This window comes from Canis lupus, chromosome 5, assembly GCF_011100685.1.
Source record: "Canis lupus familiaris isolate Mischka breed German Shepherd chromosome 5, alternate assembly UU_Cfam_GSD_1.0, whole genome shotgun sequence".
Taxonomy (NCBI): Eukaryota; Metazoa; Chordata; class Mammalia; order Carnivora; family Canidae; genus Canis; species Canis lupus.
In genome coordinates, this window is record NC_049226.1 from 83,317,083 (window position 1) to 83,330,942 (window position 13,860).

A 13,860-nucleotide genomic window follows, 5' to 3' on the forward strand; every position below is an offset into this window, starting at 1 on the left:
GCTATTAATTGAGCTACCACTGATGTGAGCCAGGCCTATCGGGGTGCTTTCAGGCATGCAAGTAAGTCCATGGGAGGTGGCATGTAGCCTGCATTTAGGCCTGGGGCTACTCTTAATCATTCAAATCCTCTGAATTCCTGGGGACCAAACAGCCCTGTCATTAGTGAGTGCCTGGTCTGATGAGGAGCAAGGCAATCAATAGGACCTTAGTAGTTCTAGAATAGCAGTGATTCTGGAGGCTGTGAGTAGGGAGCAGGGCTTCCAGAGGACAGGGACTCAGGGAAGCCTGGGGGAGCCTTGAAGCATCCTGGGAAATGAAGCAAAAGGGGAGGCAGGAGTGTTGGAGCAGAGGAAGTTGCAAGTGTGAGTCATAGAAGGAAGAGAACCTGCTGGCCTGAGACTCCAGTCAGTCCCCAGAGAGCTGAAAAGGAGGGACTGGAGATAGGTTCCCAATACCTAGGGCTCCTAAAAGACTCGACCGGATGTGATCTGGTTTGCCTCTCAGGAAGAGATGGTGGTGAGGGATGCCTGGATGGCTCAGTGGTTGAGAGTCTGTCTGCCTTTGGCTCAGGTTGTGATCTTGGGGTCCTGGGATCGAGTCCCACATCAGGCTCCCCACAGGAAGCCTGCTTCTCCCTTGGCCTACGTGTCTGCCTCTCTCTATCTCTCATGAATAAATAAATAATCTTAAAAAAAAGGTGGGGGGGCAGCCCCGGTGGCGCAGTGGTTTAGTGCCGCCTGCAGCCTGGGGTGTGATCCTGGAGACCCGAGATCGAGTCCCACTTCGGGCTGCCTGCATGGAGCCTGCTTCTCCCTCCGCCTGTGTCTCTGCCTCTCTCTTCGCTCTCTCTGAATGAATGAATAAATAAATCTTAAAAAAAAAAAAAAAAGGAAGAGATGGTGGCGGACCATGGGTAGGGTTGGGGGCACTGCTGGGCCAGACTGGAAGGCATAGAGGCCAATGGGAGGCTGCTCCAGCCGTGTAGGGTAGAGGCCTTAACTGGGAGCTAGGGAGACAGGCCAGGTTCTGCAGATGATTGGGAAGCAGGGCCTGGAGAAGTTGCTGGGTGAGGGCCGGAGACACCCCGGGGTGTTGAGGGGTGGATGGTGCAGCCTCTCCTGAGGACTGGAACAGGAAGAGGAGCTGTATGTGGGGGCTGGGAGCTGACGAACTGAGGTGCCCAGAGGACGTCCCACGGGACAGAAGTCAGAATATCTGTGCTGAGCTGCAACGGGAAGTCAGTCACCACCACAGAATAGGAACAGGAACTTCTGGATGACGGTCTCCTCTAATCACTCTGTTCCCTGCAGTGAACAGGAAAGGAACCAAGTCTCTGCAGAACAGTGTCTAACTTGAGCTCTTCTATGTTTTCTAGGAAGATAAAAAGTCCTTTCCCTTAAAGAACAGCAATAAGACAACAAATACATTAGGGCCCTGATGGGATCTGCCTTTTGTGTGTCTGTTAGGTTCCTTCTGCCATTTCTTGTTCTGAGGGAGTGAGCTGGGGGCCCAGACCCAGAGGGGGGCCAGCATCTGTAGAAGTGGGAATGTGTGGTCTCCCGGATACCTGTTAGCATCCTGTTAACATCGAGGTGGGAGGGAACGTTCACAGGTGACTGGCAGAGTTTATAGTGGGGGGAGCAAGGTGAGACGGCCCGCTGTGACCCCGCGTGGGTTATGTGGGGGGGATGACAGGCTTCCCTGGGGTCATGAAAAGGGTCTAACAGACCTACGTGCATTTCCATCTCTTTCCTTGGCCAAGCCCTCTGACTTGGGCAAGCCATCTACATGGCCCATGTTTCTCTGCCTTCCTCCAGTCTGTTTTTTTTTTTTTTTTTTTTTTAAGATATTATTAACTTATTCATGCAGAGACACAGGCAGAGGGAGAAGCAGTCTGCCCACGGGGAGCCTGATGCGGGAGTCGATCCCAGGACCCTGGGATCATGACTTGAACCAAAGGCAGATGCTCAACCACTGAGCCACCCAGGTGCCCCTCCCGCCTAGGTTTATAGGTCACTGTGCCCTGATGGCTGTGAGCCCTCTCTCAGTTAGTGTGAGCAGTGTGGGTTCAAGCTGTCCTTTCTGCTTAAGTCCTTTCTACAAGCCTCATTCTTCTCTTCTGTGAAAATGTTAGGACTCACTGCTTAGCTGTCACGGTCAAGTGTGGTAATGGTCTACATTACCCATCTTATGGCCTGGCCTGAAGCAAGGTGCTCAACCAAGCCCTCTCCTGCCCAATTACTTTGCTGTCCATGTTTTCCTGTGTAAAGCAGTGAGTTAGGTACCACATAACACATAGGTACTCTGGTTAAGGAGGCAGGACACTTGGGCCTAAAATCTGTCTGAGGGGTTGAGCTAGGGAAGGGCAGAGCTATGGTGGGCACAGCAAACTGTGTATGGTCTAGGAAGGGATTTTAGGCGGGCAGTGACTTGGTGGCCATCCGTGGTGGGCCTGGAGCCAGCCACCAGGAGTGGGAATCAGTTTGTGATTCCCACTGCTCATGGTGGGACCTTGGAAATTTCCCATGGGGGAAATTTTGTGTGCACATTGAAGACTTGAACTGAATCATTTATGCTGTTTTACCTGAGCCCTTCCCTAGAAATTCTTCCCTGATACTCCCCTCAGTGCTTAATTTTTTATTCTAATGTGCATTTATCTTTTGTTAGATCTGTGTTGAGGGCAATATTGCAAGCGGGAAGACGACGTGCCTGGAGTTCTTCTCCAACACAACAGACATTGAGGTATGGCCTCTACACTGGGTTCAAGACAACCTGGAAAAGCTGGATGGAAGTGACTTATAGAGGGTGTAAAGCAGCTGTATCCCATAGAAATATAATGCAAGCCACATAGGTAATATAAAATTCCTAATAGTTTTACTAAAAAAAAAAAAAAAAAAAAAGAAAAACCCAAATCCCAAAAGAATATTTAATTTGATACAACATATTCTAAATGTTATCATGTCAGCATATATCTGTGTAAAAATCATCAATGAGCTGTTTTTAAAAAGGTCTTATGTATTTATTCACGAGAGACACACAGAGATAGGCAGAGACACAGGCAGGGGGAGAAGCAGGCTCCCCGTAGAGAGCCTGATGCAGGACTTGATCCTAAAATCCCAGGATCGTGACCTGAGCCAAAGGCAGGTGCTCAACCGCTGAACCACCCAGGTGTCCCTCAATGAGCTATTTTGTATTCTATTTTTCACACCAAGTCTTTGAAATCTGGAACGTATTTTAGACGTATGGCCCGCTCACATTTGAAGTTTACAATAGCTACACGTGGCTCATAGCCACTGTGTTGGACACTGTGGGCATAGGCTTCCCGTCGGCTTAGGAGGGGTCTACTGTGGAAAGGAAGTCAGGCTGGTAAGAGTGGCTGGAATGTTGCAGTGTTAATCCGACGTATCTGTGTCCAGGCTGGGGAATATTAGCATGGGTAGCCAATTAACGTAATCTCTAGTTTATTTATAGCCCAGTCAGTCAGAATAACCTCATAGATTTTGGAGAAGTGCTTCTACACTAAGACCCTGACTCTTCTTCTTGGTAGATTTTAGTTTAATGGTGTCATTTTTTTTTTCAATTTTGGCTCTTCTTTGTTACTGTAGATCTTACAATTTTCATACGTTTAGAGGTATTTTCTTTCCTTCTTTCCCTTCTCTGCTTTTTACTTCTATTAAAAATATATATGGTCTGAGGGGCACTTGAGTGGCTCAGTCGGTTAAGCATCCGACTCTTGATTTTGGCTCAGGTCATGATCTGAGGGTCCTGGGATCGAGCCCCACATGGGCTCCTTGCTCACCCTGGAGTCAGCTCATCTCTCTCCCTTTGCCCCTCCTCCTTTCTCTCTCTCTCTCTTTCTCTCAGATAAATAAATAAATCCTTTAAAAAAATATATGCCTATGGTTTGATAAAAAGAATAAACATTCTGTAGCCCTCATCTTGTTTGTGCAGAAAAGAGTTTGCAGGCCCAAGACCACTGTCCTCAGACAGGCTCATGTGCAACGTTGGCCCTTGGCTGGCGTGTGGGAACTTAGATTTTGGGAGCGTTCCATCGTTTCCTAACTGATAGAAATGGCTCTCTGTGCCTAAACTGCTTGTGCAAACCATATGGTTTATCCTGGACACCTGCTTTCTTTCTGGGAGCCTGGAATTTTTGCATGTGCCGGCCAGAGCCTGCCTACATGTGTGGACTCTGATAAAATCCCTGAACTGCTGGGCTTAGGCCAGCTTCCCTGGTAGACACGACCTCACACGTGGTGTCTCAGCTTGCTGCTGAGGGAGTTAACTGCTTCCTGTGTGACTCCCCTGCAAGAGGCCCCTTGGAAACTTGTGCCTGGTCTCCCTGCAGACTTTTTTCCATCCACTCTTTTCTCTTTGCCAATTTTGTTTTGTATCCTCTCCCCGTACAAATCTTAGCTGTGAATACCACTATGTGCTGTGTCCTGTGCATCCTCCTAGTGGGTCATCACACCTGGGGAGGCAGGGGTCTTAGGGACTCCTGACATGCTTGTCCTGAGTAGTGTAACTCTGCATGGCATTTGAAGAGCACATATGTTCTCATCTAAGACCTTGGAGCCAGGGAACAACAACAAATAATAATAACAAGAGTCCGCATCTAACGAGGATAATACTATATACTGGGCACTGTGTTAAGGCTTCATTCTACCGTCTAATTGGCTTTGCCGTCTTTTGAGAGTAGTCTCTATGAGGTAGGTACAATTATTCCCTCGGTAGCAGAGCAGGAAACAGGCTCAGTGAGGTAAATGAATGGCCAGTGTCACACTGCTAGCATGTGGTCGAGCCAGATCCCAGCCTGGGCTCACTGGCTCTGGGGACCACACCTCTGTAGTGTAAAGAACTTCGTTGGCTTTAGGAAGACCTCACTTAACCTTTGGATCTCAGCTCATTGCTCTTGACCTCCCCAGCTAGGTTACCCTTCTTGGTGTAGATTCTTCTGGTCCTTCTATACCCTTGTTTCATACTACTTCTCAGGGCTTGAAAATATGTGATGTCTGTGATGATCTGATTAAGACCTGCTTCTCACAGTACGTTTTTTTGTTTTTTTTTTTTAAGCATGAGTGAGTGTGCCTGAGTAGGGGGAGGGGCAGAGAGGGAGGGAGAGAGAGAATCTCAAGTAGATTTCTTGCTGAGTGCGCAGCCCACGTGGGGCTCCATCTCCCAACCGCGAGATCATGATGTGAGCTGAAACCAAGAGTAGGACGCTCAACCCACTGAACTGCCCAGGCACCCCAAGGTGCCCTAAGTTTAAAATTTCATAAAAGCAGGGACTCTTGCCTAGCATGGCACCTAGCACAGTGAGTCCTCAGTAAGTGTTGGATGGTAGAGCCATAGATGGAGCACAGGTCAGGGCCACCTGTGACCAGCCTCTGGTCAGGGGAGTAGAAGGGTGGGGGGAGTTACTCTTCCTGGGTCCCATACATTGCTTTCCTTTGGTCTTTAGTGACCTATAGAACCCGCTTACATGCCCTTTCCGGTCCCTGGATGGATCCAGGTACTCTCAAAATCTTGGCTGCAAGAACCCCATTTAAATCCTTTCTAGCATGTACCTATACCCCTAGAGAGGCTCTGGCACAGTTGAGGAAGTGAACTAATGAAACCTGATTCTTACTGTCTGCATGCCCAATGCAGAGACCCAAGGGAGGAAGTGGAGCGGGGGGTGCAAATTGCTGAGGTCACAGGAGAGCCCCCAGCAGGGCAGCTGGGCTTCAGGCCACAGCTGGAAGTGCTGCAAGTAGCTTCCCTCTTGGCTTCTGTCTCCTGTCTGGCCAGCCTGACATGGGCACAGTCGGGCTAGGATAGAGCACATGGAGGAGAGATCGAATGAACTGCCTTGCCCTCAGGGAAGGGAGGGAGCTCCCAAGGCAGCTGGAAGGGCGGCATGTGTGTAGACTTGCACTCAGGAAAGGACAGTGTCCTCAGGTCACTTTGGAAAGTCACGTGAGAAAGCCACTCTGGTGGAGTTGTGGCTTCACAGAGATGGTTGCCTGGCTCTCTTGGTCCACCCTGGGAGCCCGTGTCCTGAGGAATTGCAGAGCTCTGATGTTTTCTTTTCTTGCAGGTGTTACAGGAACCGGTGCCCAAGTGGAGAAATGTCCGTGGCCATAGCCTTCTGGTGGGTGTGTTGTTTCTTGCATGAACTGCCCGCTTCCACCTGAGTGCTGGGAATGGTGGTGCTGGTGCCTGAGCCTGCCCCCTCCCTGCACAGGCCTTTGCTGGCTCGAAGCTGGCCTGGAGGAGAAGAGGGAGGGGACAGATGGAACATGACAGCGTATTTGTGTTCTGAGGTCAGCGGTCTCCGAGGCCTGGCTGGGTGTTTGCACATCACGGGGTCCACTGTCCCAGACCTATCCCAGTGGTCAGCCTTGGCTACCAGCGGTGTCCGTTTCCTGCTGCTCATTCCACCCCTGCCTTCTTCTAGAAGAACCTGTTGGAACTGAGGTCTCCTCAGGCCCGGCCCTAGGACCCATCTCTGAGTAACCAGCTTCCTTGGCAAACCTCTGATTTGGGTTAGCACTTGGCAATGTCCTGGGCTGAATCTGCCTCACGCTGGAGCCAGGTGGACCAGCCTGGTCTGGGTGGACCAAGCAAGCTATGCTCTGCTTGCACCCCTTACCCTTCCTGCCCCAGGGAGAATGCTCTGCTCTGGCTGCTTGAAAGAGAGGGGTGGGGTTTAAGTCCGCTAAGAGGGAGCTGAAGAAACGGATGTTGCTTCTGGGCTCCTGCCTGTGATGGAGGGATGATTAGTTTTAGTTTTCAGGTGAGGGAACTGTGGCTAAAATAAGTTGCCTGAGGAGATACCATTGGCAAATGACAGATCACGGTCTGACCCACGGACCAAGGAGCTTGTGCTATCATCTCCTCGTTTCCAGCAACACCAATGACATCTCCTTGTGTGGCTCTTTAGACTCTGAGTTCCACTAGAGGCAGGGACTGTGTCTAACTTGGTAACTGTAGTTTGCTAGAACATAGCATTCTGTGAAGCACTTAGTGGGCGTTCATTCATTCGTTCGTTCATTCATTCATTCATTCATTCATTCTACCTATATTTACTGCATGCCTCCCATGTGCCTGACACTGTCCTAGGCACTAGGGCCAGTGAGCACCTCCAAGCTCCTGTTCTCTTGGCCTAATATTCTGGTGCAAGAAGGCAGAAGACAGTTTGCTGTGTGACTTGGTGGGTGGTGATAGGAGCTACGAAAACATCTAATGCAGGCAAAAGGATATTATTTAAATATGGCAAAGACTCTTCGAGTCTTTGAATAAAGAATCTCAGAGACATAAAAAGAGTTGCCCCTCCATGCATGTGGGAGACGATGGAATGTCAGTCATTCTCTTTGGACATAACAAACACTCATATTCTCTGGGAACCAGGACTGGATTATTAGGTCAGACAATTAGGTCATAGACCTTAGGGCTCAGAGTTGACATTTCACAGGACACAGGCCCAGTCTCAGGAGTCTGAGGCTCCATGATACAAAGAGCTTTTCCTTTTTTTTTTTTTTAAGATTTTATTTATTTATTCATGAGAGACAGAGAGAGAGAGAGAGAGACACAGGCAGAGGGAGAAGTAGGCTCTATGCAGGGAGCCTGATGTGGGACTCAATGCCGGGACTCCTGGATCACACCCTGAGCCGAAGGCAGGTGCTCAACTGCTGAGCCACCCGGTGTCTCACAAAGAGCATTTCCAATGACAGTTTTATAACACAGAATATTAAAGAATTAGATATCTTGACACACATTTTCACTCTGGACAGAAGGGCAAGTTTGATAGTTTTGGGAAGTCTTAATTCATCACTTTATCCGAATCAGCTTGCTGATGCAGGAAAGTGTATGTGTGTGTGTGTGTGTGCGCGCGCGTGCATGCACACGTGCAGACTTCAGACAAGAAGGAGGGTTTCTCCTAACTGTCTCAGATTTTCTTTCACCTGCAGGTAGGAATCCACAGTTTTCTAGGCAGAGCACTAGAATTCAATTCATTAGCACTGAGAGGGGAATAAAAGAAAAAGCAAACATGCTGAAAAGGGCAGAATTTAAGATTATTAGCAAGTGGAATATGGAACATGGACTGTTTTTTATGTACAGGCAAGAGAGAATGATGGGCACGGGGCTGCTATTTTGGATAGGGTAGTTGGAGAAGGCATCTCTGCTAAGGTGACATTGGAGCGCAGACTTAAAACATCGGGATGGAGGGAGCAGTGCAGGTATCTGGAGCAAGAGTGGTTAGAAGGCACAGCAAATGCAAAGGCCCTGAGGTGGGGTCATGCTTGGGTGTTTGGGGGAACACTCAGGAGGCTCACGTGATTGGAAGCACATTGAGTCAGAGGGAGGGAGGTACAAGAGAAAGTGGCAGTGATTTCCTAGGGCCCTGTGAGCCTTAGTAAGGGCTTTGGATTTTGTTCTGAATTTAGCAGGAAGTCCTTGGAAGGTTCTGAGTAGAGGAGTGACAAGAGCTGACTGAGGTTTAATAGGCTCACTTTGACTGCTGGCTGGAGAAGTGACTTCAGGGGGCCCTGTAAACCCTGACTGATGGAGTGTTCCCTGAGGACTTCATAGAGGCTCCTCTCATGGCCATTACTTAGTTGTCCTGTCATTGCCCTGGTGCCTGTCCACTGTCCTGAGAGCCCTGTGACCACGTTGGGTTCATCCCTCGCCTCACTGCAACCCCATTGGGGTGTCAAGAGATGGCCGTGACTGAAGAGACCAGAGTCCTACAGCTAGAGCTCTTTGAGGTAACATGCTGCATTTTCCCCTGTGCAGGGTCTGATGTACCGCGATGCCTGTCGCTGGGGCCTCACACTGCAGACATACGTGCAGCTCACCATGCTGGACCACCATACTCGTCCTCAGGTACATTTCAGATGCTTGGCTTCAGCCTTCTGAAAGCGTTCTTCATGTGGGGGGTATATGGTAGCCAGGAAAGGAGACCTCACGAGGAAGCTGCGAGAGACCTGGAGCGCTGCTCAGCCTCCTGTGTGTCCTGGGCCAAGGGCTCCTGTTCCTGCACTCTCCGAGGTCCGGCCTCCAGCGCCTCCACCCAGCAACCTAAGCTAGGTGTGCCACTGTGAGCTCGAGTCTTCACAACCTGACCACTCCTGGGCTCAACGTTATTTACCTCAGTTCTTCTCCAAGTGTGCCTGGATCTGGAGCAGCAGGAGCACCCAGAAACTTGTTAGAAATGTACATTTTCGGGCCCCATCCCGGACATGGTGCACCAGAAATTCTGGAGATGAGGCCCAGCAATCTGTGTTTTATCAAGCTCTCCAGGTGATTTTAATGCATGCTTTTGTTTGTTTGCATGTTGAGAACCACTGATCTAACCTTCATGAGGTCTGGCTCTTGGTTCATATTATTGGGTGAAAGAATTTGATTGGCTCAGCTTGGGTCCTGTGCCTAGCCCTGTGCCAGTCAGGTGTTGGGGCAGATCGCAGGGCACAGACCTGTTGCCTTGACCCCTTCCATCAACAGGCCTGGGAATGGGAGCAGAGTCTCTTAGCAGAGAGACTGGCTGAGGAGAGCTACATTGGCTCCTCTGGTTCAGCATTGGAAGCCCAGCCTGAAAGGCCAGCTTTGGGTACTCTCCATGAAGGAGACGGGAGATCCCTACGGCCAGTGATGTTGCCACGCCCACTCTGCTGGATGGTTTGATCCAGGGCTGGGGGGTTGTGACTGTAGCTATCGTTCTACAAATCTGCATCTTTTTTTTTTTTTTAAGATTTTATTTGTTTATTTGACAGAGCATAAGCAGGGGGAGTGGCAGGCAGAGGGAGAGGGAGACCCCAGGACCCTGGGATCATGACCTGAGCCGAGGCAGATGCTTAACCAACTGAGCCATCCAGGTGCCCCTAAATCTGCATCTTTTAAAAATGGAAAGATAGGAGCAGATCCATATGAATTTCTTTCTCCCCAAATATCTGTCTCCATGATACAGATCAGAGCCTCTGAGGTTGGCACTTTTCGCCTTTGCCCACCCTGCTTCCCCTGAGCAGGCACTCAGTTGCAAATCTAAATTGTATCTAAGGTCTGAATATAAGAGGACGTATATGTTTTTATCTATTTAAGGAAATCTAACATGAAGGATGGAGAGAAAGAGATGGACAGACAAGGAAAGAGGAGTGGAAGGAGAGATGGCTGAGCGGGGAGCTAGCAGATGGGCAGTAGAGAGTCATAGATAAGGAGACGATGGAAAAAATGGAAAGGAAGATGACAGACAGATAAACACAAGGAGAGAGCGAGCCAGGAAATTCCTGGGTTATTGCTTTGAACGTGCGTGTGATTTGCTGGTCCAGGTCCCGTGGGTGCTGTGGGCCAGGCTGAGTGAGAGCAGGGTTTGCCAAGTTGGGCACAGTCCTTCCCAGTTTCCAGAGGGCTGCAGTGATCCTCAGCCAGCCCTGTGAGGAGGCACCAAGGTCTCACATCTTTGCGGGCCCTCGGTCGCTGATTTGCAGAGTCCCCCGGAATGTCACCCACATCCCAGCCCTCTTGGGGCCCTACCTCCGACATATAGATCCGTCTGCTTAAGCAGATGCACACTGTGTGGCTCCATAATCACCACACTTTTCACCTGACTACACTCTGCTGGACAGCCCTTGGCAGTTTTTCTAGCACTTCCCCAAGTCGACAAGCCAGTTGAGCCTCACCTCTCCCGTGAAAGGCTGCGGTTGCTGAACCCATCAGTCCCTGCATTGTCGCACTGGCCCCTGAACTTCAGGGTGTGGGGAGGGTCCTGGACTGAGGGCACAGTGCAGGCGAGGCCCGTGTCAGACCCGCACTTCTGCTTTGGTGTCTGCCTCACTCCCACAGCTTCTCTAATCTTGTATTTGGCAGAGACCAGAGGCGGGGGGAGCAACACGCATTCTTCAAGCCTTCCTGACCTGAGTCGGTGAATCACTTTGTTTTCTTTTAGACATCACCTGTACGGTTGATGGAGCGGTCGATTCACAGCGCAAGATATATTTTTGTAGAAAACCTATATAGAAGGTACCGTAGTTCACACCATTGATTATTTATAAAATCATTAATTTTGTAGAAATTAAACTGGAACGTATGGATTCATGTGACAGATATTGAGTACCTACTGGGTTGTATCTGTTAGCTCCTGCCACAGTAATGCTCTGTAACAGCCAGCCCCTGGACCTCGGTGGCAGACAGCTTTCTGCATTGATTGCTCAGGCATCTAGGGTGTTTGGCCAGATGACTCTGCTGACCTTGGCAGCTGGGCCCAGTGATATGTCTGGGGGTTGTCTGGTCAAGGATGGCTCTGGCAAGGGTGACCGGGGTGACTCCTCTCTCCTTGCTGCTCATCTTCCTTATGGGACCAGCAAGCTAGCCTGGACACTTCTCATGGTGACGATGGGGAGCAAAAGGCACCAGCAGAAATGCATGAGTGCTTTTCAGGCTTCAGCTTCACATATGCTAACATCCCACTGGCCAAAGCAGGTCACGCTAGCCGACCCCAGTCTGACAGGTTGGGAGGGCCCATGTGGGTGACATGGGAAAGTGTGATGTGGGGCTGGGTGAAGACCTAGAGCAACAGAGCATTCAGTCTAGGATGTTATGCACAGCGTTTGTTATAATTTCACTCCAAACTGTCTTCTGCCTTCATGGGAGTGGACTCTCATACAGACATAGTTAGGGGACTTCTGGTGGCCCACAGTGCTGAGGTGTCAGAAGCTTGGGACCCTCCTGATTTCTGTGCTCAGTTGACTGCTGATTTTAGGGGTCTTGGGGAGATGGGCTACAGGATGCTATTTGAAGCTTTGACTCCTTCCACACCCCTCTCTCCTTGGTAGCTGTGTGCCTGGTCACCCTCTCCTTGCCAACCTCTGCGTTACTGCTTCTTCCTGCCCTGAGCTTCGGGTGCTGCTATCGCTCTCTCACAGATGGGTCCTGATGTCAGGTTTGTCCTGACATCCATCTTCCACTCTCTACATGCTGGCTCCCTGCTCCTTCTCATCTGTCCTGAGTGTTGCCTCTTCCAGCCCTCCCCAGCCACCCTGGCTAGATGGGTTGGACCTCTTTCCCATTTAAAAAAAAATATATTTAATTTATTTATTTGAAAGAGAACGAGTGAGCGAGCATGAGCAGGAAGAGAGGCAGAGGGCAGCCCAGGTGGGTCAGCGGTTTAGTGCCTGCCTTTGGCCCAGGGTGTGATCCTAGAGACCCGGGATCGAGTCCCACGTCGGGCTCCCTGCATGGAACCTGCATCTCCCTCTGCCTGTGTCTCTGCCTCTCTCTCTGTGTCTCTCATGAATAAATAAATAAAATTAAAAAAAAAAAAAGAAGAGGAGAGGCAGTTGGAGAGGGAGAGGCCGACTTCTCGGCCGAGTAGGAGCCCAGTGTGGGGCTCAATCCCAGGACCTTGGGACCACAACCTGAGCCACAGGCAGATGCCTAGCCGGCTGAACCACCTAGGTGCCCCTCTTTCTCATTTTTAATTACTTCTTTCTGTTGTCTTTCTTTATAGTATATAAGACAACTTTTGAGTAGGTTGAACCATATGAAATTATTAACATTTGACCAATTTTGACCTACAAGAATGGCAGTTACATGTGGTTCAACTTGGTTTATGTTTATTTGTTCAATTGTCTGTTGTGTCTCCCCCCACACCCCCAGCTGAACCATAAGCTCTTCAAGGACAGGGGGCATGTCAGCTGTACTTGCCTAGCATGAACCCAGCATGGGGCCGCACCTGGGCCATATGGTTAGCTGTTGCTGGGTGGGCGATGGGATGTGTGACCGCTCTTGGGTCTCCAGCCAGACCTGTTCCCCAGGCTCTGGCCCCAGATGTTTCACACCCTTTCCTCTGAGGGGGCCCCTATAAAGGCTTCTCCCATTGGTCCTGAGCTGCCGTGGATCATGCCTATTAGCCTGTGTGGCCCCAAAACGAGAGCCTCTGCTCCCATCCATTCGGAGCATTAGACTAATGCCATGGGGTCAGGACATTAGCCAGGGCAGGTTCTGACTGTAGCTTTGTCCTCCCAGCTTCCAGCAGGAGTGGTCCTGATGCTAGAGCCCCATCTTCCCCCAGCTGCCTGAGATTCACCTGTGGGGCCAAGGTGTCCATCACAGGTTTACCCAGCACTTCACTCTCCTTTGCTCCCTGCTCATCATTGTCTCTGCCAGAGGGAAGACAGGCAGAGGAGAGACGAGAAAGAACAAAGGAGCCCCACCAGTGTTTGCTTATTGCTCTGATGAAAGCAGACGAGTAGGCCGACGAGTGGACCCTGGGCAGCGGGGTGGGACTTCTGTGCCCTTCATCTAGCGAGACTCTCTGTCTTATAATTGCCATCAGCTTGGCCACTTCTGTGTGGCCACCACTGGCTTTCTTTGAAGAGGGTAACTGGGAATATAATGACCAGAGGCCCAGCGGGGAAAGTGAGGTGTGGAGTTCGGAGAACCTGGGCCCCATCCTGGCTTTGGAATTTGCGGTCTTTGTGAGCATGGCCAAGTTCCTAAACCTCCCTAAGCCCTCCCCTTCTCTAATTCCTGTCGTCTATCTCTGGAGATCTTATGCAGCAGTTGCCTAGTTTAGGTTTTGTGCCCCTTATGCAAGTCCTGTCTACTCTGCTCTTCACAAAATTCACCAGCTAACCCCCTATCCCTTACCTGCAGGCTGCCCAACACCTGGCAGATTTCCCCAGGAGCCATTTGTCTCTGTTTTCTCAGGAGGCAGTTTTAACTGATGTCCATGGGCTTTGGGTACTCACGCCTGTAGTCTTTCATTGCAGCATTTTTAAAAAAAGATTTTATTTATTTATTCATGAGAGACAGAGACAGAGAGAGAGAGAGAGAGAGGCAGAGACACAGGCAGAGGGAGAAGCAGGCTTCATGCAGGGAGC

The 13,860-nt window shown here is 50.2% G+C and overlaps 1 protein-coding gene across 5 annotated transcripts in view; it reads left to right on the forward strand.

Moving 5' to 3' along the window:
* TK2 (thymidine kinase 2) overlaps positions 1 to 13,860 on the forward strand; it is a 28,628-nt gene that overhangs the window by 2,320 nt on the left and 12,448 nt on the right. For 4 of the 5 annotated variants that reach the window (XR_005360230.1, XR_005360231.1, XM_038538778.1 and 1 more), the window contains exons 3-7: positions 2,669 to 2,743; positions 6,081 to 6,134; positions 8,780 to 8,869; positions 9,140 to 9,286; positions 10,926 to 10,999. Coding sequence is in view for 3 of the 5 variants with exons in the window: in XM_038538778.1 (XP_038394706.1) it covers positions 2,669 to 2,743; positions 6,081 to 6,134; positions 8,780 to 8,869; positions 9,140 to 9,286; positions 10,926 to 10,999 (440 nt within the window). In the remaining 2 variants the exon portion in view is untranslated. The remainder of the gene's footprint in view (positions 1 to 2,668; positions 2,744 to 6,080; positions 6,135 to 8,779; positions 8,870 to 9,139; positions 9,287 to 10,925; positions 11,000 to 13,860) is intronic. The other variant, XM_038538779.1, reaches the window with a different exon arrangement.